The sequence below is a fragment of the Candoia aspera genome, chromosome 4 (genome assembly GCF_035149785.1).
Source record: "Candoia aspera isolate rCanAsp1 chromosome 4, rCanAsp1.hap2, whole genome shotgun sequence".
Lineage (NCBI taxonomy): Eukaryota > Metazoa > Chordata > Lepidosauria > Squamata > Boidae > Candoia > Candoia aspera.
Window position 1 is genome coordinate 61,416,772 of NC_086156.1, and position 24,460 is coordinate 61,441,231.

At 40.2% G+C, this 24,460-nt stretch overlaps 1 protein-coding gene across 6 annotated transcripts in view; it reads left to right on the forward strand.

The window, feature by feature from the left end:
• IKZF1 (IKAROS family zinc finger 1) overlaps positions 1-24,460 on the forward strand; it is an 83,096-nt gene that overhangs the window by 34,124 nt on the left and 24,512 nt on the right. Inside the window, exon 4 of one of the 6 annotated variants that reach the window (XM_063304240.1) lies at positions 21,886-21,945. The exons of the other annotated variants lie outside the window; for them this stretch is intronic. Coding sequence (XP_063160310.1) covers positions 21,886-21,945 — 60 coding nt within the window. The remainder of the gene's footprint in view (positions 1-21,885; positions 21,946-24,460) is intronic. 6 annotated transcript variants of the gene reach the window in all.

Genomic DNA, 24,460 nt, shown 5'->3' on the forward strand with positions numbered 1-24,460 from the left:
GTCATGCCATCAGCCCACACTTAAATAGCTTGCTAATGAGAATGTCATGGGGTACTTTCCTAAATGCTTTGCTGAAATGAAGATATCTGACATCTCCAGCATTCCCACAATCTATTAAGTTATCTAATTAAAAGTTGGATGTTTGTTTTTGGCAAATCCATGCTTACATCTAGTAATTGCCACATTGTTTTCAAGCTGGTTAACAAATAATGTTATGAATTTCCAGTTATTGATGTTAGACTGATTGGTCTATAATTTTGTGGATCCTTTGTTTTCCTCTTTTGAAAGATAGGCACAAATTTGACCATTTCCAGTCATCTAGCAGTTCACTCCTTTTCCAGGATTTCTCAAAGATAATATCCAAAGGTTGGGTCAGGCCATCAGCACTCTAGGATGCAATACATCTGATCCTGGTGATTTAAACTCAATTCAAAGTAAATAAGTGCTTCCTGGCCATGCTTCTGTCAAGTTCAACTTTTAGTTCTGTGCTTTCTGGTCTTCTCAGGTGCCTGGCAGAACACAGTCTTTTGTTGGAGACTGAGCCAAAATAGGAGATATGTAGCTCTGTCTTTTCTTTGTTGCTTATTGGCATTTTGTCATCTTAATAGCATACTGTATATCTCTTCTATTATTTTGAGAATATCTAAAAAAGCCCTTTTTCTTGTTCTTAGCATCCTTCACCCACCTGAATTTTATACTTCCTGACACCAACTCTTTAGTTCTAAATTACAGTATATGTTTGCACTCTTCTGTGGTGACCTGCATGTTCTAGAAATACTAGCTAGTGTGCAACAGCAATGATTTCTTGTGTCTAAACTGTATGTACTCCCCAAAACATGGCAGAGACTCTTGATTTTGTGTAACTTCAAACTGTATTGGGAATGTTGTAGCCTGATTGAAGCTCCCTCACATGGCAGTTTATCAGAGCCTTGCTGCCTCTCTGATGAGCTTTTCTTCTGTTGGGAAGGTGTACATTCACTGGTGTAATTGTCCACTTGTATTTTGAAGGCTTTGTGAGGGCACAGACCTGCCTTAAGGGTTTGAGTGTGTTTTGCTTTAGCTCTGCTCATCATTAAATGGATGGAAACAAATGCTTGAGAATAAAAATAGGTGTTACCATTTGTAGTTTGTTCAAATGATAAGACAGTACATAGTCTCAAAACCCAATCATTTGAAGCATGGAATTTAACCCAGAATTATATTATTATCTATTTATGCAGCATTATAGGCACCCATGGGAATTCATAGCGTAAGCAAAGGAATAGATCATACAGATTTTAATCATGGGGAGGGGACTAAAAAATGGGGAATAAGAGAGGAAAGATAAGTAAGCGTATACAGTGGGCAGAGATTAAGGCTGAATTCTATTAAAGTAAGTTAATTAATTGATTATGTTAAACAGAATTCCACTGAAAACATAAATGTAGGGGAGGACCTGCTAAACACTTCTTGGTAAGCAGTTGTCTCCTTATTGCACAATCCAGCCTATGTCTGTATAGAAGCACATTGAATTTAGTGGGGCTGGCAGTGCAATCCTACACGTCTTCTCAGTTCCAAGAAAATGAGTCTAGGCTTATTAGTCCCACTGCCACATATGTGACTATAGGACTGCAACCTTAGTTGCTTGGTTGTGAAAAAACCCCGTGAAAGAGAAACAAAATCTCTCCTCCCTCCTTAGTGTCTGTTAAGTGTGTGAAACGGATGCATCCTGAAACCAAGTAACACCACCAGCAGTGGAGAAATTTGCTGATGATTATCACTGATCTCGAGGAAAGAAATAAACAAAAAAAATTCAGCCTTCCGTGCTGTGCAGGGGAGGAAAAAAAAATGGTTCTGGCTAAATGTGGAGATATGAGAGCGGGTGCTCATTTGTGCGGCTTGTTCAGCTCGGATAGTGAGGTTGCTGATTTTATCTGCAGTGGGAGGAAGTTGTTTTTATCTGAGAAGCACATCTCTCCCATTCTGATAAGTCCTGCTTTCGCTGGGGAGTTGACATTATCTAGCGGGATCTCTGGCTCAGCAACAGCAGGGCTCAGCTCAGGTATTTAGGGCTGTCACACGGAAAGGCTCCTATTAGCTGGAAAGGCTCAGAGAAACAATTTGCTTAGCTGTAGGATTGCTGGATGGGATGGCTGGAGGGAGGGCACCTCTATGCTTGGAAGACTCAGTAAGCACCAGACTTTCCTGTAACTGTCTTTCACAAATATTGGTTCTTTAAAAGTGTGGGGGAGTGACATCTCTATTTCTCCAGGTCAGTCTTAAGGAAAAGCTGCTATCATTCAAACCAGTTTACCAAAGTTATTGCTATTATTTCCAGATTTCCAGGTTTGTTAGTTAGAAAATGAATTATTTAAAGGATAACACTTCTCAGAAACCATTGCACCGAGGTTCATAGGAACATTTACTGAAATGCTACATTTTTTTACAATCACACAGGTTCCAAAGCATGTAATTTCAGTAGATTAATCAATAGAGAGGAACATGGAGTTTATTTCAGGACAAAGTGGGACAAATCAGGTGGAATGAGTAAAAAAGGGAAGTTAAATTTAAAGAATGCTAGTGAATATGTTGTATATCTCTGCTTTACCACAAGGTCTCTGTCCTTAAAGTGCCAGCCCTTGGACAACTCAACTGTCTCTTCAAACCACACAGCTACACTTGTGTGGACAGATTCACAGTTCCCCCTACATCCAGTTAAGTCTTAGCATGGTAAAATGCAAATAACGTATAAATGAAAAGAAAATGTATTCTAAGTGGATTGGGCAAATTTATTTAAAAATATTAAATTGCTCATATTCCTTATTTAGGAATGTACATCTCCATTCTGTATGAACTTATCTGTATGTGTCTTCGGTTTGATGGAGAACAAGCTTTATAAGGGCACAGAACAGTCTGTTTGTAAAAGTTTTCAGTCAATCAGTAAATATGTTCATATTCCCAAGGATTGAGAGACAAAAACTTTGTACCTTCAATAAGATACAATGCCCATATAGGATTTCTATTTCAGTCCTTCTTTTCTATTTCCTTTTCTTTCTATCTTTCCTTTCTATTCCTTCCTGGAAGGAAGTTGTATATAGCTATGAATTTACTAGGTACAAGCTTCTTTCATACTGGATATGATGTAGAAGATTGTTTAATATAGTTCTGATTTCAAATGCAATCAAAGGGTGGTGGAATTTTATTAGGGTCATGATGCTATAGAAGAGAGGTTAACTTTCCTTTCTGCCATTTTCTAGATTGAGCATCACCTATTCTAAAGCTACTATTAGCTTTAACTGAGGGAGAAATTGTATCAATCAAAAACTTTCACCTAAATTTCATAGGCTAGAAGGATTGTATTAGCAGGGTCTTTCTAAAACGTTGCTATTTTTATTCTGGTTCTCATGAAGGACAGAAGGATATTAACACAGAAACTGGGGCACATGGCTACTTCTTGTCCCTATCTTGAGACATCTCTTTGCCCTTTATCATAGCAGAAAAACAGAATTATCTCCTTAATTCATATCCTCAGTCCTTGGAGATTCTCCATAAACTTTACTTGTGAAAAAGAGTTGGAGACTGTTCCAGATTATAAGTATAGGTGTAAATGAGAAAGGAAATAACACTCGGTGGATAGTAACTTGAATTGTATTTTAGTAATTTCTTATGTTTATTCTGTGTATATGATCTTCCCATTGTGCAGTCAAACTTTATCTTTGGCCTATAGCATTTTTTCATCCCACTTTTTGTTTCAGCTCTCAAACTTTTACCTAGGTTTCTGCCAGTAAAAAGCAATAGAGCCAGTATCTTGAGGAACATTTCTATTAAAGAATAACACAATGTACTGTGGTTTGATTTACCCAGAAGTTTAAAAAGGGGAAAATACCATCTTTTTTCTTGTGCTTTTCAACTATTCAGAGTGTTTCATCTATGCATTTATCAGAAATGCTTGCAACACCACTGTAAGGGGTGGCCATTATGATCCCCATAACACTGGAGCATTGCCTTCTTCTCCTTTTTTATTGACCTTTTTTCCCTGCAAGCTTTTGTGACTCAGTTTAGCAAGTAAGCATTGTCCCACTACTCATCCTCCTCTCAGGAAAAACTTCAACTGATTATATTACATTGTGCCAGGCCACTATGAAATCTATAATAGGAAAGTGATTGCACCTATAATAGAGATATACTCAAAGAGTTAGGGTTAGGTTTACACTTAAAGTGGGGTGACTGTATGCAAAACCATGCCTATGATCACACCTCCCTCTCCTTCCCTGTAATTTACACATATGGTCCTATTGTTTTTGGAGAGTACAGAAATCATATCCAATACTATGCCCAGTGGGGTGTTTACCCAGAGATCCCTAAGAAAACAAGGCAGGGCCAGCAATTCTTCTAACACAGACTTGATTGTGCTTGCACAGACGGAACACCTACATTTTTCTATAGTTTGACCTTCTACACAAGGCTGTCCATCATAAAGACAAGGACACTGATGTCATAAGCATAGTTATTCTCTGAATAATGGGTTTTTCTTCTGCCTGTTGGCCAAACAGCATAGAAATTAAATTGTTAGCTCATGAGGAGAAAGTTTTCTTGGATTTGGATTTTTTCCATCATACATAGAAAGGAGGGAATGATAATGATGATTGGGGTGAGAATTTCTATGACCTAAAAATGTTAGAAATGTGCAAGCATTTATGACCTTAAAACCATCTAAATGTGACCAATTAAACCAAAAATATGACTTTTAAAGCAAAAATATGACTTTACAATTTTTCTGAAATTAGCACCCGATTTTTAAAAATCTGTGCTTACACACACACACAAACAAATCAAAAGGTTTATTCTTCACTTCCAGTGCAGAAGTGCAAGTATTGAAGGAATCAAATGAACATTTTGAGAGTCAAATGGTCATCCCTGGATTAGTTTTCATTAACAGCAGAATTGCATTGGATGATCACGTGCATCTTGAGGTTATCAAACTCAAAACTCCTTCTGTTGTCCACCAGTATGTTCTTCTATCTGGAGAAACTCTGTTTGACATCATAAGAGGTTATAGGAACAAATTTGAAAAAAAGAAAACTCACCTGGAGAAAATTCTGGCTTGAAGTCTTCAAATTTTGCTTCAAGTCCATTTAGAACGTTACTTATTTTGCAAAGTGTTGAATAACCCAGATTAGGTTGCAGCACTCTTTGCAGTTTATCACTAATTTTTTCAGCCACTTTCCCCTTTGCTTGCTTTAAATCACTCTCAGTTTGTTTTACAGTGTTCAGGGCATCACTAAGTTCCATTCCTACAGTTTCAAGGCAGGTGATTGCTCTTGATAACCCACTGAAGTTAGATCCTATGTATGCTAAGTTTCCAGCCAAGGTTTCAGAAAAGGGATCTTGCACAATCTTGATGGAGGAAGATCCACAGCAGTCAAATTCCTTAACTATCTGCTGCAAGGAAGCATAATTCGTGACGTAATACAGAGCCACATCCAGCCAAGTCCCCCAACATGTCACGACAGGTTGGGAAGGGAGAGCCAAAGTAGGAGCAATTTCTTTGAACTTTTGTACTCGAAGTGGAGATTTAATGAACGTTTTTTTTCCCATTTGAAATTATCTACATCAGGATAGTTACTTCGAATCTCTTCGGCCACTCTGTATAAAACATGTGCAAGGCATGTGATATGGATCATTTTTGGATAAAGAAGTTTAAGTCCCTTGGCTGCTTTAGTCATGTATGGAGCGGCATCTGTTACAAAGAGAAGGATATTTCCCCTTTTTGCACCATCCGGCCAGAGTAGTTTCATAGAATCGTCAAAAGAGCATAGCAATAGTGGAATTGTTTACTTTTTGTAGAGTTTCACATGTTAGAAGAAATACTTCACCAGGCTTGTCACATTTCAGAGTGCCAATAATAACATTGGCTACATATCTTCCATTTACATCACTTGTTTCATCTACTGAAACCTATATCTTATTGTTGTCAACAGCAGATCTTATCTTTGCTAACACATCTTCATAGCAGGCAGAGATGTAATTTTTCCTTACAGTTGATTCATTTGGAGTCGGGTGACTGGTGTACTTCTCCCAAAAATGCCTGAGGCTAGCACTACCTAATTTCCTTAAGGGAATATTTGAAGTAACCATCATTGTACAGAGATCCTTACAAAATTCTACTGGGTATATGATGAACCTGCAGTTGAAGAAGAAGCTCTCTCGAAAAAGAGATGTTGCCTGTTCTCAGTGAAGGTAAATCTTGCTAAACAACTCTTGTGTTTCACGGTGTCACAATGTTGTTGAATATTAAATCGCTTTTGGGCCGATACCTTAACTTCACACAATTTATAAAACAAAATATCACCATTGCTACTGAAAATATGCTCCCCAAATTCTTGAACAAGACACTGTAATTTCACACTCGCTGAACATCTACTTTTAGGCATGTTGAAATCAGATTGCAGCTCTCATGTGACTCTACCACCTCGAACACACACATACCTGAGTTGGGGAGCAAATGAGAAAAAGAAAAAAAAATAGGGAAATTCTTACTCTTTTTTTCAGGCCTGGTCAGGGGAGGAGCCTTTTCCCTTTCCCTCCCTTCCTCACACACAAACCTGAGTTGGGGAGCAAATGAGAAAAAGAAAACAAAACAGGCAAATTCTCACTTTCTTTGCTGGCTCGAACATGCTGGCTTATCAGGAGGGTTGCCTCTGACCAAAAAATGATGTTCGTTACAAAATTAAGCAGAAATATGACATAACACCTTTAAAAAGTCAAAATATGACTTTTCAGGCAAAATAAAAAGCATCTAATTCTCACCAGATTACTCTAAAACATGTTTTAACTTACTTATAAATTCAAGTAAAGGTTCCAGAAAAAATATGACATGTCATAGAAATCCTCGCCCTAGTTATAACTAACTTAAATGCCCTTGATTTCAGGCCATCTGCTGTAAGGATGAATATCTGAATTTAGCATACTGTCGAGCAGCCCCTCTTAGAGCAGTACATCATTTCCTTTTCTGCCCCACTTTTTATGAATGCAGAGCCTCATGGAGGATACGGACATTATAGTTCAATCTTATGGTTATCTACTCAGAAGCAAGCTCCATTTGGGCCAATAGCATTTACTCCCAGATAAGTATGTAAAGGATTGGAGCCTTACTGTCTGCCAAAGATGTTGGTCTAGATTGTTTTAATTAAAAATGTCCACACTGAACCAGCAATACTTTGACTGCCCAAATCATTTCCAAACCCTTTGTGCAAGCTTTTACAGTTTGGGACCACTAAACCCTAATTGGGAGGTGTACGTTTTGAAAAAAAGAGTACTGCCATTTTTCGTTTACAGCCATGCTTTCCTGTAGCTCAACTGCTTTGCTCTGAGATTAGCCATAAATTACCACTTAAATCATTACCATTTATTTATCTGCATGAAGCAAATACAGCAGGCACTCTTAGCAGCAGATGTAGAACCCTCTGTTGGTAAGCCCCAAATCTGTGATTACTGATATTTGTAGAACTTACTTTAATTTATGTGCCTATCAGTTTTGCTGGCTATTTCTTTCTTGCTTTCTGGCAACATTTGGAATCTTGTCTTTGTATGAGAATTGGAGGAGGAGGAGGATTAGAACACGTAAATGTTGTATAAGGCCAACTTGGGATAATTATGCAGGTGAGGAAAGAAAGATTATACTATGAAGGGAAGGGGCTAATAACTGTGATGAGAAAGAGACTTCCAGTTCTAGGCTGGTGGTAAAATCTTTTTTAGAGTGCAGTCTTATGCATGTCTGCTCCAAAGGAAGTCCCACAGTTCCCAGTGCAAACCCTGATGGAAATGGATGGGAACGACACACGCATGCATTGTGTTCCATGTGTTTTCACAGCAGCCATCAAAGCTCAGCTGAAAACAAAAATCATCTTTATTCACAGATCCCCTGTATGCAAGCTCCATAAACAGACTTCTGAAATTCCAAGCACAGAACTGCATTACAAATGTCTGGTTTCCCTTAAACAACACGATACACAGAGTTATTTAATGATTCTTAATTTGAGAATAAAATCAGATTTATTAAATATTTTAAATATCCCTGTGGTTCTAAGTAAGAAAAAAGCAAGCCATTCTTAATTAAAAATATCTTGTGTAGGAGGACTGGGAAGTCCTTGGGTGCTAGTACATAGAAAGACTTTTCTGACTTGGTAAATTTAATCTTAAATGCTCCAGACAAGCTGGGCTTTTCCAGTTTCTCTTTTCCTTTATGTCATGTCTTAGTTAATTAGTGGCAGTGATAATTTATTTATTTTATTTATTATTCACATTTCTATCACCACCCATCTCCCCCTAAAAGGGGGACTCTGGGCAGTTTACATAAAATTCACCTTAAAACCTGACATCATAAAATCACCAATATTAAAATAAGAACTCAGTGTCCTAAACAGCTGAATACTTTTCTGTATCTTTTTTTTCCAGTATTTAGCTGGACACATTAAAAAATCCTTCCAGAAATGGAATGAATTTCTGCTCATCTTTCCAACAGAATGTAGGGTCATAGTCAAAAGGTTGACCGCAGCCTGCCACAAACGAACCAACGTAGTTCTAACCACAGACCTGCCCTGTAGTACAGAGCAGGTGCAGGACAGCAAATGGTACCAGCAGCACAAACAGTTTCAGATGATGTAGGCCCTGAACTCCTAGAAAACCCCATTCTTCCTGTGTGAATGAATGCTGGTGCTGGCTATGTGAAATTCATTTTCCTCTTTTAAAAAAAAAAAATATCGTTGTGTTGCTTAGATTCTCAGATTTGCGCATTTCCTGAGAACAGAATGATCCACTAATTTGGGGTTGTGGCTTTTTGGGGTTATGTTTTTCATACTGAAACACGGGATGAGAGAGATCATCAGATACACTGAGGTACAGCTCTAGCAAATAACACATTTATATAGCAGCTGCAGGAGCAGCTACTAGTAACACTTGCACAAGGCATGCAGGGAAGGTTTGCCACTGTAAGCTACTCCTGTGCCATAATACACATTTGTTTGATGATCTCTGTAAGAAGAATACTATCTGTTTTTACTCTACTTCATTTCTCTGGAATACTGCTTACTAATATAGGACTTGTGTTTTGCTAGTGCTTTTCAGCTCCCTCAAGCAACCTCTAGCTTTCTGTGCTAGTCCATACTCTTTCTCCTCCATGGACCCTATTTTCCAAAATGGAGAAGTCCCTGTGGAAGATACAGAGCAGAGCATCATGGCAAGGGGACCCCAACATTGCTCCATACATTGGCCAGAAAAATAACAGCTGCAATGAGCTTGTTTTTTCCTTCCTGGCTGAAAGAGCACTTATATGAAATTTGTAAATTAAGAACTGGGATTGGTTTTGCCTTTTTGCTTTTTTCCTTCCAGTAACTTTAAATAAACGTTTCCTCACATCATAAGTGGATGGATGATGGATTCAGTAGAATGTGCCCTGCAAAGAGGATCAATAGTCAGGGGAAGGTGGGTATTTAATTCAACTGATTGCTGTTGAAAAAACTGGGTTCCATTTTGCAAGGGCTCCTGGGATATGCTGGTTTCACCAGTTACATACTAGTCAGGAGAACTGGAGTAATTGGTGGACCCCAAGGACCAATCTTCAGCAAAGGATCGTTACCTTGTCGTGGTGCTGGAGCTTGAGCACCTCAATGATGCCATGAGCTAAACCGTGAAGGGCCACCCAAGACGGGAAGGTCATGACAGAGAGGTCAGACTAAATGCGATCCCTGGGGAAGGTAATGGCAACCCACCCCAGTATTCTTGCCGTGAAAACTAAATGGATCAGTACAACCAGAGATATATCAGTATACCATCGGAAGATGAGACTCCCAGGTCGGAAGATGGTCAAAATGCTACTGGGGAGGAACAGAGGATGAGTTCAACTAGCCCCAGGCATGATGACGCAGCTAGCTCAAAGCCGAAAGGACGGCTAGCGGCCGACGGTGCTGGTGGTGAACGGCGAATCCGATGTTCTAAGGATCAACACACCATTGGAACCTGGAATGTAACATCTATGAGCCAGGGCAAATAGGATGTGGTTATTGGTGAGATGTCAAGATTAAAGATAGACATTTTGGGCGTCAGTGAACTAAAATGGACTGGAATGGGCCACTTCACATCAGATGACCACCAGATCTACTACTGTGGACAAGAGGACCACAGAAGAAGTGGAGTAGCCTTCATAATTAATAGTAAAGTGGCTAAAGCAGTGCTTGGATACAATCCAAAAAACGATAGAATGATCTCAATTTGAATTCAGGGCAAGCCATCTAACATCACAGTGATCCAAATATACGCCCCAACCACAGATGCTGAAGAAGCTGAAGTAGAGCAGTTCTATGAGAATCTGCAGCACCTACTGGACAACACGCCTAAAAGAGATGTTATTTTCATCACAGGAGACTGGAATGCTAAGGTGGGCAGTCAAATGACACCTGGAATTAAAGGTAAGCATGGCTTGGGAGAACAAAACAAAGCAGGACATAGGCTGATAGAATGTTGCCAAGAGAACTCACTCAGCATAACAAACACTCTCTTCCAACAACCTAAGAGATGGCTTTATACATGGACTTCCCCAGATGAACAACACCGAAATCAGATTGACTACATCCTTTGCAGCCAAAGGTGGCGGACATCTATACAGTCGGTAAAAACAAGACCTGGACCTGACTGTAGTTCAGATCACGAACTTCTTCTTGCACAATTTAGGATCAGACTAAAGAGATTAAGGAAGACCCACAGATCAGCTAGATATGAGCTCACTAATATTCCTAAGGAATATGCAGTGGAGGTGAAGAATCGATTTAAGGGACTGGACTTAGTAGATAGGTTCCTGGAAGAACTATGGACAGAAGTTCACAACATTGTTCAGGAGGTGGCAACAAAATACATCCCAAAGAAAGAGAAAACCAAGAAGGCAAAATGGCTGTCTGCTGAGACACTAGAAGTAGCCCAAGAAAGAAGGCAAGCAAAAGGCAACAGTGATAGGGGGCGATATGCCCAATTAAATGCAAAATTCCAGAGGTTAGCCAGAAGAGATAAGGAATTATTTTTAAACAAGCAGTGCGCAGAAGTGGAAGAAGACAATAGAATAGGAAGGACAAGAGACCTCTTCCAGACAATTAGAAACGGAGGTAAATTCCAGGCCAAAATGGGTATGATCAGAAACAAAGATGGCAAGGACCTAACAGAAGAAGAGATCAAGAAAAGGTGGCAAGAATATAGGAGACCTGTATAGGAAGAATAACAATATCGGGGATAGCTTTGACGGAGTGGTCAGTGAGTTAGAGCCAGACATCCTGAAGAGTGAGGTTGAATGGGCCTTGAGAAGCATTGCTAATAACAAGGCAGCAGGAGACGACGGCATCCCAGCTGAACTGTTCAAAATCTTGCAAGATGATGCTGTCAAGGTAATGCAAGCTATATGCCAGCAAATTTGGAAAACACAAGAATGGCCATCAGATTGGAAAAAATCACCTTATATCCCCATACCAAAAAGGGAAACACTAAAGAATGTTCAAACTATCGAACGGTGGCACTCATTTCACATGCCAGTAAGGTAATGCTCAAGATCCTGCAAGGGAGACTTCAGCAATTCATGGAACGAGAATTGCCAGATGTACAAGCCTAGTTTAGAAAAGGCAGAGGAATTAGGGACCAAATTGCCAATATCCGCTGGATAATGGAAAAAGCCAGGGAGTTTCAGAAAAACATCTATTTCTGTTTTATTGACTATTCTAAAGCCTTTGACTGTGTGGACCATAACAAATTGTGGCAAGTCCTTAGCGATACGGGAATACCAAGTCATCTTGTATGCCTCCTGAAGAATCTGTATAACAACCAAGTAGCAACAGTAAGAACAGACCACGGAACAACGGACTGGTTTAAGATTGGGAAAGGAGTACGGCAGGGCTGTATACTCTCACCCTACCTATTCAACTTGTACACAGAACACATCATGCGACATGCTGGGCTTGAGGAATCCAAGGCTGGAGTTAAAATCGCTGGAAGAAACATTAACAATCTCAGATATGCAGATGATACCACTTTGATGGCTGAAAGCGAAGAGGAACTGAGGAGCCTTTTGATGAAGGTGAAAGAAGAAAGTGGCTTGCAGCTAAACTTCAAAAAAAACAAGATTATAGGCAACCAGCTTGATTGATAACTGCCAAATAGAGGGAGAAAATGTAGAAGCAGTGAAAGACTTTGTATTTCTAGGTGTGAAGATTACTGCAGATGCTGACTGCAGTCAGGAAATCAGAAGACACTTAATCCTTGCGAGAAGAGCAATGACAAATCTCGATAAAATAGTTAAGAGCAGAGACATCACACTGACAACAAAGGTCCACATAATTAAAGCAATGGTGTTCCCCGTAGTAACATATGGCTGTGAGAGCTGGACCATAAGGAAGGCTGAGCAAAGGAAGATAGATGCTTTTGAACTGTGGTGTTGGAGGAAAATTCTGAGAGTGCCTTGGACTGCAAGAAGATCAAACCAGTCCATCCTCCAGGAAATAAAGCCAGACTGCTCACTTGAGGGAACGATATTAAAGGCAAAACTGAAATACTTTGGCCACATAATGAGAAGACAGGACAGCCTGGAGAAGATGCTGATACTAGGGAGAGTGGAAGGCAAAAGGAAGAGGGGCCGACCAAGGGCAAGGTGGATGGATGATATTCTAGAGGTGACGGACATGTCCCTGGGGGAGCTGGGGTTGTTGACGACCGACAGGAAGCTCTGGCGTGGGCTGGTCCATGAAGTCACGAAGAGTCGGAAGCGACTAAACGAATAAACAACAACAAGGACCAATAGCAGCTCATACTGATTTCCTTTTCATGCTTGCTGGCCAGTTTCTATGGCAGGAATAGGGTGTTTCCAGCAACTGTTTTCTTTCTTCAAAATCCAGCTTCTTTGGGCATTTCCACACAGATTCTGTGCAAGCTGGAAAGTAGCTTCAAGCTTCTACATATCCATAGTGTCATCAGTGTTGAAGAGCTGAGCTGATTTATTTTCAGTTTGGCTGCAGTATAGTTGGAACTTCAGCGGAGCTGGCTTTTGAAACACTATGGCTCCATTTCCCCATTCTCTTGCCTCATCCATCCTCCCAGTTCCTGTACTTCAGATCAAGGAAGGGAAGTGCCAGCTTGAGGACTTTGCAGTTTAGGCACAATTGCCCAGATAATTCAGCAGGACTGACACTAGCAAGACTTTGTCAGTTTTAGTCAAAGGCAGGGGAATTCTGTGGTGAATTCAACATGGAATTCAGGGAGAGGTCTCTGGATAGTTAATGCGGTTGACAAGACTTTTGTCAGTTCCCCCTTTCTCTTCAGCACCAGCTGCAAAATGTCAGAAGGGTGAGGGGATTTTGTTACTGTGGAGGCTGGGGCTGGGATGGTGATTCTTGGTCCTTGTTCTCAGCATTTCACATCCATGGAAGTGAAATGGTGGAAGTGTAGAAGTGGTTACAGTGACTCATGGTCACTGTCTGGGGTCCCTCCCCACTCCACAGCCTGAAGTGCTGGTGCTCAGGACAGTTCCCAATCCTTAGGCTCAATGAAGCAGTGACTTATATTAGAAGGTTTATATTTTCATTTGACTCCTGAGAGGTTATACATTCCTTTTCTTTTTAAATATTTTTAAAAGGTAACTTCAATCAGGCACATCTAAAAATTCCTCTGTAACAGATGTCAAAAAGCTACCAGCATTGGCTAGTTCAAGGGATACAGCTGGCTATGGTGGCCAACTGAGTAATCCTGTATGGAACACAAACCAGATGTTCCAGAATCATAGAATAAGAGAGGCTAGATAAATTGCCAGACATCTAGCTTCAGTGGAAAGCTCTTTTAAACAAGTGTCTTCTGAGTCGTATTCAGACTTGCATGCACTTTACTGGTGTTGTCCCCACTGAAGTGATTGCTAGTTTTGCAAGTATTTACCTTTGATGGCTTGTTCCCATTTGTAGCAAGCAAAAAGTGATGGATGTGCATCTGTAAACTGGCCCTAAAACAAAACAATTAGGATTGAATAATCAAAATTTACTTCCTCTCCTTTTTAAATGTATGATCCTGTGGTATCTCATGATGGAATGGAATGGAATGGAATGGAGCTTCTTTAACCACCCAGAATTGCTGGGAGTTGGGTGGCATATAAATTCAATATATTATGGTTGGTTGCACAGCCAGATGTTTAAACTGGATCTGGCATTTTTGTCCACCTATGAAGTCCTTCCCAAAGACCTGGGATAGGCAAATGTTGTTGTTTAATAATATTAAAGGTATCATCGCAGGATGTAAGCTGTTCCAAGTAAAGCTGTTGTTTGCAGTTGACTGATAGTGATTTTGTCAATGCTGATGGTGTTCAAGTGATGCTCCAGATGTTTTGGAATTGCACCCAAGGCACCTCTTACTATTGGTACTACAGTATCTTTGCATCAACATCATCGTCATCGTCATCATCCAAGTTGAAAGAAAAGTTATGGACCTACTAGTGTTTGTTCCTTGTAATAGATAGAACTAAGCAAAGGGAGAAGGGAAGAGACCAGACGCTTCTTTCTAAATCTAAAACCTGGTTCTTCTCTGGGTTTTCACTTGCATCACTACTTCATTGTGGCTGCCTGGCTGTAATTAGTTAGAGCCTCCTCTACAATGAACAGGCCTACCCTGCAGCTTTCACTTTTTCTCAGTCTCTAAGAAGTGATGAAGCATGTCATTTTAAGAACTTGAAAATGACTGCTTTGACCATGCCTTTCAGCAAATTATTTGAATCACTTCAGTTCTATTAAATGTTTCCAGCTGCATTTGAAATTCCCTTTGTCCTCTTGCTGTCTATGTGAAATTATCAAGGTAGAGTAATAGGAATTATAAAAAAAAATCATATTCCTGATGTCTTTTCTTAAGAAATGTTTGGTATTCTTTACAAAGGAAGAATACTATTGAGATTTTTCAGTGGGATTTTTTCTTTCTTTCATTATGCACAAAAACAAATACTCTTAACTGAACATAACAGAGATGTCTTTAGTGCTTTCTTAAAATATATTTTAGGGCCAGACTGAAAATAGTTGCTTTTTTCCCAGTGAAGTATGTCAAAGTGAACAGGGGGTTAAGTATTAGGCTGAAATAAAAGATTTATTCCAGCTAATTCTTTTCTTGTGCTGGAAAAAAAGAGAAGAAGAAACGCGTAGCAAGAATCTGCAAACCGTTCCTGCTGCATGGAAGTTTCATTCTGAATGGACAGGATGCCGAATGTCACAATCTCAGTGGAAAGAGCTTCACACTCTTGGCCTCAGTGGCGTTACAAAAGACCTGCCGCTTATTTCCATCTTTCTCTGTGCACATCAATGCACTACATTTTGCAGTTGACAGAGCTATGATATATAAAGGGTACGGTTGTATGTTGTATCTTTTCTAAGAAGAACTACTCTTGACTGTAGCCCTACAGCTGGCTAGAAGAAGAAGAACATCATCATTGCTGGAGAGCTGGCTCAGACCTATTGTCCAAGGAGCATAACGTCTGCTGTGGTGTTTTATGACTATTCTGTTCATTGGTGAGTCACAGGCAGTCGTAATTCTGTTGTGCATCACCGTCTCTGATAGAAGAATCCTGTTGCCTGCTATGCACAGAAAATGAGTAGTACAACCGCCTTGTCTTTATGATCTTGTCCTTCTTGCTTGTTCAGCAGCAGCTGCCAGATGTCAATCTCAGAGCAGCCCACTGCACGTTCATGCTGCTTCATTTTGGCAGGGTTTTAAGCTGTGTGCCTGGGACCCATGGGTTGCTTTGAATAACAATCAGGGTTTTCTTAATAGCAGTGGTAAATAGATTTCCTTGAAGGATTCCCAGTGTCTCCTCCAGTTCCCATCTTCCCTTCCAGTGCAGGTCTGGATCACATCGAACCTATGCTGTAAACTCATCTGGAATAGATGTTTAAAGAGGCTTTGACAAACACTTTAAAAATGAAAAGATTATCTGAGAACAGAAGCTTCTGCTGTAAAAACAATAAGATAAACTGTAAGAGTTTTTTGGGGGGGCGGGTCCAAAATATCTGTGTTGCTGTATTGTACATACTATATAGACCTGTTGTGTGTTGAAAAACAGCCCAACCTTCCAGAGAATTGTGTGGGGCTACAAATCTCCCATATGGAAGGCTGGGTTCTGGGTGGAAGAGGCCGCCTTTTTTGCTAGCTTGTTGTTTTGTTTTTCCGCTAATAAGCCACCAAGTGCAATTCCTGGTCTGGGTTTCCCTTTCTGTCACTTCTCCATAACTCTTTGCATTTCGGTTGGGCTCTCAGCTGCCTGCTGCTTCCTCTTTTTCCTGCATTCCTATATTTCATTATTTGCAGCTTCTTCCTCTTCAGGCACTTTTTCAGCAATAAGAGGAGGATGTGGAAACACAGTTACATTATGAGCTCCAAATCACCCTCCAGTATCTCTGAGAGTGGCTGCTATTGAATTTTAATGCTGTGGCTGCACTGAATAGAGAACTGTCTGCAAAAGTCAAAGGGGGGGATCAGGGCATAAAGAAAGGGACAATCCTGTCATGGCATGTGAAAGTGAAAGGTGAAAGGTCCCCTGTGCAAGCACCGAGTCATGTCTGACCCTTTGGGGCGACACCGCTTTCATGACGTTTTCTTGGCAGACTATCGTGGGGTGGTTTGCCATTGCCTTCCCCAGTCGTCACCTTCCCCAGCAAGCTGGGTGCTCACTTTACCAACCTTGGGAGGATGGAAGGCTGAGTTGACCTGAGCCGGCTACTCGAGAGAGAATCCAGCTTCCACTGGGATCAAACTCGGGTCGTGGGGAGAGTTTTGGTTGCAATACCTCCGCCTACCACTCTGCACCACATGAGGCTATTTTTTGTCATGGCATAGGCTCCCACCCTTACAGCACTCCACAGGGCCTTAAAGACCTGGCTCTTCTCCCAGGCCTTGGGGTAGGGTAGTTGTTGCCCCCTTTGTTGGATGTTAGTTGGTAGTGGGACGTTTTAGGGTTTGCTGGGTTTGTCATCTTGCTCTTCTTTCTTTTTCTTTGAGTCTGGTTCTGGTTCTGGTTTTGGTTTGTTTCTGTTTTATGGTTTCTATATTGTTTTGGTGTCCTGTGAGCTACCCAGACTCATTGGGAGCTGGGCAGCAGCAGCATCAAATCTTTATTGTGGTCATACACCATCAAGAGGGCAGCATCAAATCAAATAGATGCATAATAAATACATCCATTGTGTGTTTACGCTGAAGTCCCCTTGTTCTCCTTGCCTCAATAGGAGATGAAAAAAAAATCACCTCCCATTTGTGTCGTTGGCTCTTGCTCAGAAGGATTTTGCCCTTGAGAAACAGATTACAAAATGACAGCAAACTTTAGCCTTATATTTCCCAGATTCAGTGAGAGGGCAGGAAAGACAAAATAGATTCTCAAGTTCTGTTTCTCCAACTGATCAACACAGATATACCAGATACTTTCAGAATGGATACTTTTCTGCCATTCTTTTCTTTCAGAGTTAAGCCAAGAGAATTTAATGAAATTAATACCTGAAGGCCAACAAAAATGATTGCCTCCAATCCCAATGTCGATCAGCTCTTTTTATTTCCAGGAATGGCCTAAGGCTTTTTAATGTCTGAGACATTTGATTATGATTATTCAACTTACTGAAAGGTAAAAGAATAATCAGAGATGAGGTGGGATATCATCACTTTCTTTCTCCCATCAGAGTACTCCATGCTATGGTGGTGCAATACTTTTGAGCACCTGCCTGGACATCTTTAAAGCACCTTTGTCTTTTCCCATGATTGTACAGCTACCAAGATGTGGCTGCTTTAAAAAGCTATAGACAGGTGCTATGTCTGCATCCCTGCGTGCTTGGAAGCATTTTTTTCTGATTTATGAAGTGCTACTGAGCTGTACTCCAGGCTGCAAAACAATAATTTGGGGAACTCTTCCCTCACACACTTTCTGCCACCTGAATTCGGAGCCCTCTAGTATATGCAATCTTATCAGCAAATGCAATCTTAATCCTTCTAGCAGTTTCAGATCCCCTGTGAAAGACTAGTCTTGGGCTTGGTTTTCCCTGCTTATATAGGGAGAACACATCAGATTCTTTCCTCAACCCACTTCTGACATTTGGCCTCAAGTGAGACATTACTCTCTTAACCCTATACACATGTATAGAGGTTCCAGACTATACCCTTCGAACATGGTTGCAGCTGTTGGGAAAAACATCTGTCTGCAAAACTGCACTATCATGCCTTTATCAGATCTCTCAGTGGAAATTTATATGCAGGAAGAATGAACAGCTTGATGGCCAGGCAGCTTTCCCTTCCTATCAACAACTCAGACTTTTTTGCAAGACAAACATGTACTGAAAACACCGAAGGGAGGGGGGGCAATAGAACTACCCATTTAGTTTTTCCTCTTTCTATATAGAGTGGGAGCAAGGGGATTTTTGTTACTTGAGGAACTGTTATAGTTCAGGTGTTAGGACGTTGAGAGACTGACAGTTTTTTAAACTGGAGGGAGCACCAAGCTGGTTTATGGTGTTCTCTGTTTGTTCATTATTTACTGAGATCAGCAGGCATGAAGGCAGTCATAGACTGTAGCAAACTTCAAAATGCTCTGGAAGGTTTGGGAGTAGAAACAGTGCCATGTGGAAATGTCCAAGCCATCTTAAGTTGATGAGGAAGAAAAGGCTGAGAGGAAAAAGGGGAAGTACTGTGGAGAAGGAAGAAAGCTGGCAAATGCCCAGAATTGTTGCCTTTGTGGATGTTGCTGGAGAGAGAAGCAATAGGTTGAGATTTCCAGTTAAACTAGATGGGGGAAGGAGTGATGTGCTGGCTCAGCTGTGCTCTCCTAGTTCCCTAGAGAACTTGATGTTCTTTAGCTTCCATCTCAGCACAGCTCTTTGGTTCCTATAACTCTGCTATCTCCTAAGGCCTTCTAGAAAATCTGTATGGAAATAACTTATATCCAGAACTTCAGGAACAAGAGTTATTTGTGTTCAGCTGTTGCCTATCCCCTTTTATAACATGGTAGGGGAAAAATCCAGAACTAATCAAAATGAATATGTCAGATGATAATTAACCATAGAAAATCACAATCACTGAATCATTATTATAACAGATTCACCTTCCCCAAGCAACCTTATCTTTCAGCTGTTGTAAGCATACAAGCCAGATTACTTCAAAACTCCACAGCTTTTCATGTGTGGTTTAGAAAATATCCTATCCAGAAAAAGAGCTTGCTAGCTTGCTTTCTGATAAATGTGACTGCACACTCACTATGGAAGCCAATTAGTACAGTACATGGATAACACCTCTTACCCACCCCTGGCAGCTATTTCCTTGTATGTCCCACAACATACCTTCAGAATATAAAATTGTTCCCCAGCCATAAAAGATGGCCCGATTTTGGCCTAAATCACTGGGGATGCCTTGGAATGAGCAGTCTTTGATTGCAGCCTGAATCCATGGGTACACTCCACAGGAAAGTTTGCCTACTCAGGCCTTGTTGAAATGGATGCATGAGGACCTCATATTGCTGTTGTAAATTTCCCATTTTTAAAAATTAAATGTGTGCATAGTAGCATTGTATTCAATAGCTTGTTTGATTTTTTACACACGTTTTTATTCAAATGTTGTCATTAGCTTACTGCAGACTAAAGGGTTGGAAGATTATGTTCATAACTGATAGTCCTTCTTAATGTAAATACAGTGAGAAAGAAAATAGGTTCTCCTACCTGCTTGTTTGTCTTCTGTATTTGATGTTTAATTCTAGTTTCAAATCGCCAGCCTTTACAACTGGGTTGTGCTCATTTCCCTGGTTTTGCAGCAGGAAATAATTTATCTGTGGGAGGGTTTTTTGAAGAAATCATTAATAGTTACTTGGAAGTCAACTTCAAGGCAAAGAAGGCATTAATATATGAAGGTGATTGGCAGTTAGAAAAAAAACCAAACTTTACTGAAAAGATTAACTTGAATTTATTCATACTTATTGTAACAGTGATCCAGGGAACTATAGAACAGGCAGTTTGACATTAAAACTGGGGAAATTCTAGAGCAGATTAAAAAGTGATCAGTTTTTCAGCATGTGGCAAATAATGTAGTCATTACCAGAAGTGAGTATCAAAAACAATTCTTTCTAGACTAAACTCCTCTCATTGTTTTATTACATAACTTCGTTAGTAGATTCTGGGAATGTAATAGACAAGTTATATCTTGATTTCAGCAAAGCACTTGACAAAGTCTGACTTTCTGCTTAGCAAACTAGTATGGCATGGGCTAGGTGACATGACAAGGAGATACATAACTGGCTTGAAAAGAACATGGGTCCTCATCAAACTGGTGGTAAGTATTGAGTGAGATGCCATAAAGTTAATACTTGAGCCCTCTGCTGTTCAAGCCTTGTTAATAAGGGCTTGATGAGGAGTTATAGGAGATGCTTATCAAATGTGTAGATGACACAAAATTGTGAGATTTATTAATACATAGAATAAATGAATAAAAGTCATGGATCTTGAGAAAATGGCCTGAAAATTACAAAGTGAATGTATGACAAATAAATGCAAAGTTCTTCACTTAGCAAATAGAATCAAATGCAGAGATATTGAATGAGGGATAGCTGTCCTGGCAAAAGTGTTTCTGGAAAAGATTTTGGAATAGTAGTTGATTACAAACTGAATATAAATCTGCATTTGGATGTGGCTGCAAAAAAAAAAACATACAGTTTTAGACTGCATCAACCAAAGTATAGTTTCTAAACAATGGGAATCAATAGTTGCATTTTATTCTATAATGGTCAGACACCATCTCAAGTACTGAGTCCAGTTTTCAGCACCATATTTTAGGAAGGATTTAGACAAACTGAAACAGATTCAGAGGAGGGGGATGAGGATGGTTAGGGAATTTGACATTAAGTTCTGTAAGGATGTATGGAAGAAACAGAAAATATTTGGTTTTGAGAAAAGAAAAGTGAATAGGGAATTGTACTCTTAATGTACCCCAAAGGATGTTACAGAGAAGACCTATTCACTATCACTACAGACTTGCAGATCATAGAATAATGGATTTAAATTATAGGAAACAGATTCTGGTTTGAAAAAAATTCTAGTAATAAGACAGTGGAATCAATTACTGCCTGGGGAATTCTGGGAGTTGAAGTCCACACCTCTTCAAGTCGCCAAGGTTGAGAAACACTAATCTAGATGGTGGGCTCCCCTTTATTGGATGGGTTTAAGCAGAGCGTAGGTAACTATCTGTCATGGATGATTTAAGTTTGATTACCGCGTGAAAAGTGGTTGTCTAAATGGCCCTTCCCACTGCATGGTTCTAAGCTTTAGCTTCCTCACCAAAATAAATAATTCTTTAACAGAGCCACCACAGTTACTACTAAAGATAAGCCTTCTAAATATTATTCTTCTATTTTAAGTCTTTATCTATACCCCACTCTCCAATTCTACATACAGAGCCGTTTCTACAAGATGGGGAGTAAAGAAATGTGATAAATAAATAAATGACACTTACAAACATTTAAATGGTCTTATCTACTAGGTAAGTATAGAGTACTAAAGGCCAACAATCCCTTTTTTCCAAAAGGATGATTATCTTACAATGCAGGAAAAAACAACTGCACAAAATACTAATTAAAGGGGCTTTGGTTTTGTTTATTTGGCAGTGGAATCATTCCAAGCATTTTAAACTGTACTGAGAATTCCTCTCACACCCCACCCCAAACCTGAAAACACATCATTAAATATCAGGAGTTTGCCTCCCTGTTATTCCGTTCTGTATTTTATCTCTGGATAGCGATGCCAGTCTCTTTCATAGAAGCAGTGTCTTTTATGATGCTTCGCCTTGTGCTGCTGACCACCTTACAATCTAGCATCCTCTTTACCTTCTTTATTGCAGCTGCATATGGGGCTGAAGGCTTTAGGGACTTTCACACCATCATCCCCAAATCTTTTTCTCGTAAGTATTCCGTAGATATGTTGGCAATATATCGCTTACCTTTTTCATATTTACATGTAACTTCTGTCACTCATGTATTTCCTTTTGTGTCTGTTTTCTTGTTCTTGGCTTTGTCCTTTAACTTTTACTTCCTAATATTCTTTTTCAAGCTTGCAAATAATTTGAGTGTTGCAGATAGTTTGGTTAGCTTAGAGAGAAGTCTAATTTGTCTACATGATAAAAGAAAAGTCCTGGTGCATGACTGGCCTCAGAGTCATATGAAAAGGTACCACTTAGATCAAGGGAGAACTAAATGCTTAGTAACATCTACTCACAGGGCCCTGTGACAGTGCAAATAAAAGAGTGAATTTGAGAAGTACATCTTTACTTTTGTACATATAGAAGTGCTTGGCTCTGGCTAGGTAGGTAAAGGTAAAGGTTTCTTTGGCATTAAGTCCAGTCTTGTCTGACTCTAGGGGGCGGTGCTCATCTCCGTTTCAAAGCTGAAGAGCCGGCGTTTGTCCGTAGACACTTCTGTGGTCATGTGGCTGGCATGACTACACGGAACGCCGTTACCTGCCCGCTGAAGCGGTACCTATTAATCTACTCACATTTGCATGTTTTCGAACTGCTAGGTTGGCAGGAGCTGGGACTAGCAACGGGAGCTCACCCCGTCACGCGGATTCGAACCGCCGACCTTCTGATCGGCAAGCTCAGCAGCTCAGCGGTTTAACCTGCAGTGCCACTGCGTCCCCTCTGGCTAGATAGTGCACTAAATATTATCTGTAAAGATTTCCTTAGGTTGATTAAGATTTTTTTGTTTGATTGACGAAATAATTATTCTGCCTTGATTTCAGATTTCATAACAATGAGAAAAAATAAAACTTGAGAAACAGGGCAATGGTTGGTTGACTAGGTGGACTAGGGCCCAGAATCTGCAAACCAGGTCAGTGAATGGAGGACTAGGCGCAGGATAAAGTTGGTTGACTAGGTGGACTAGGGCCCAGAATCTGCAAACCAGGTCAGTGAATGGAGGACTAGGCGCAGGATAAAGCAGTGCCTGGCTGGGAGAGCTGATTATGAAAACAAACCATTCTGTCCCACCACTGAAGAGGTACTACAAGTCTGGGGGCACACTTCAGTGGCACCGCTTATGTCTTATACATGTAACACCCAGATTCAAGTGCCAGCTAAACTTCCTACTGTTAAAGAATTATGTACCAAGATTGGGGGAAGATCAAAGCCTAGCATCATTGGCAGTTAATCATTACTGATATACAATTGGTCTGATTTGGCAGAAGGGTGATGGGAGTTAAAATGTGTAATATTCATCAAGTCCCCTCTGTTTGGCCTGCCTCATAAAAAATAATTCACCCATAGCCAGTTATCTGTAATAACAATCGATACTACTCTGACAGTATTTGCGATAGTACCTGGGATATAGTGTGTCTGCATTTTTGAACTGCCTGTGATTAAGATGTAATATCGTAGCTCCAACTAATCAGGCTTTTGTAGCTCATAGCAACTGGTCATTAAGAACAACCTTTTTGCAGTTGAGTTCAAAAAAGCCTACAGCATATTATTTTAGGACCATTGCAGACCATGTTTACATACAAGGAAATTTCACTGTGCTCAGGGAGATTTACTCCCAGATACAATGAAGATTTATATTCTGTTTTTTTAAAACTGGAAGGAGATAAAAACAGAAAGAGTTTGATCCCGACTTAGTCACGCTTTGAGTAGACACGCTGAAATCAATAAACCCAATTAATCATGATTTACTTATCCCATTGATTCAATGGATTAATTCTGGGTCCAATCCAATTTACATTTTCAATTATCTTTCTAGCCTTGGTGTGATGATATAAAGAGCAGAATGGGGAGAGGGGATATTTTGAGGTCCCCCAAATATGGGGAAGTTGACAAAATCAATGGACAGCAGACTCAGTATGATCACAGGAAAATCATTTTAACTTCCCGAATGTTATTCCTGGGCAGACCCTGTATAATGACATGGTAGAAAATTCACTTTTAATGCAAAAAAAGTCAGCTGAAACATGAGGAAACAATGTCCCATTTTTTGCTATCCATTTATAATATCCATTTACAGTCTAGACAATTCCACCCACCTTCCCTTCCTATCTATGGTCTGAAAAGCTGAAAACAAATTCTGATTAACATTTTGTTATAGATTATGCATGTAAAAAGAAATTGTCTTTTGGTGAGTTACTTAGGAGAATACAGGTAGTCCTCACTTACCGACTACCTCTTCAGTGACCGTTCGAAGTTACGGCACTGAAATAGTAGGTTTCCAACTGGTCGTCGAACTTGTGGCCATCACAGCAACCCTGCAGTCATGTGATCACGATTTGGGTGCTTTGCAACTGGCACACCTTTACAACAGTCGTAGCGTCCCGCAATCACATGATCACCATTTGCAACCTTCACATCCAGCTTCTGACAAGCAAAGTGAATGGGGAAGCTGGCAGGAAGTTGCAAGTCACGGTCGTGATGTCTCGCTTAATGACCTGCAGTG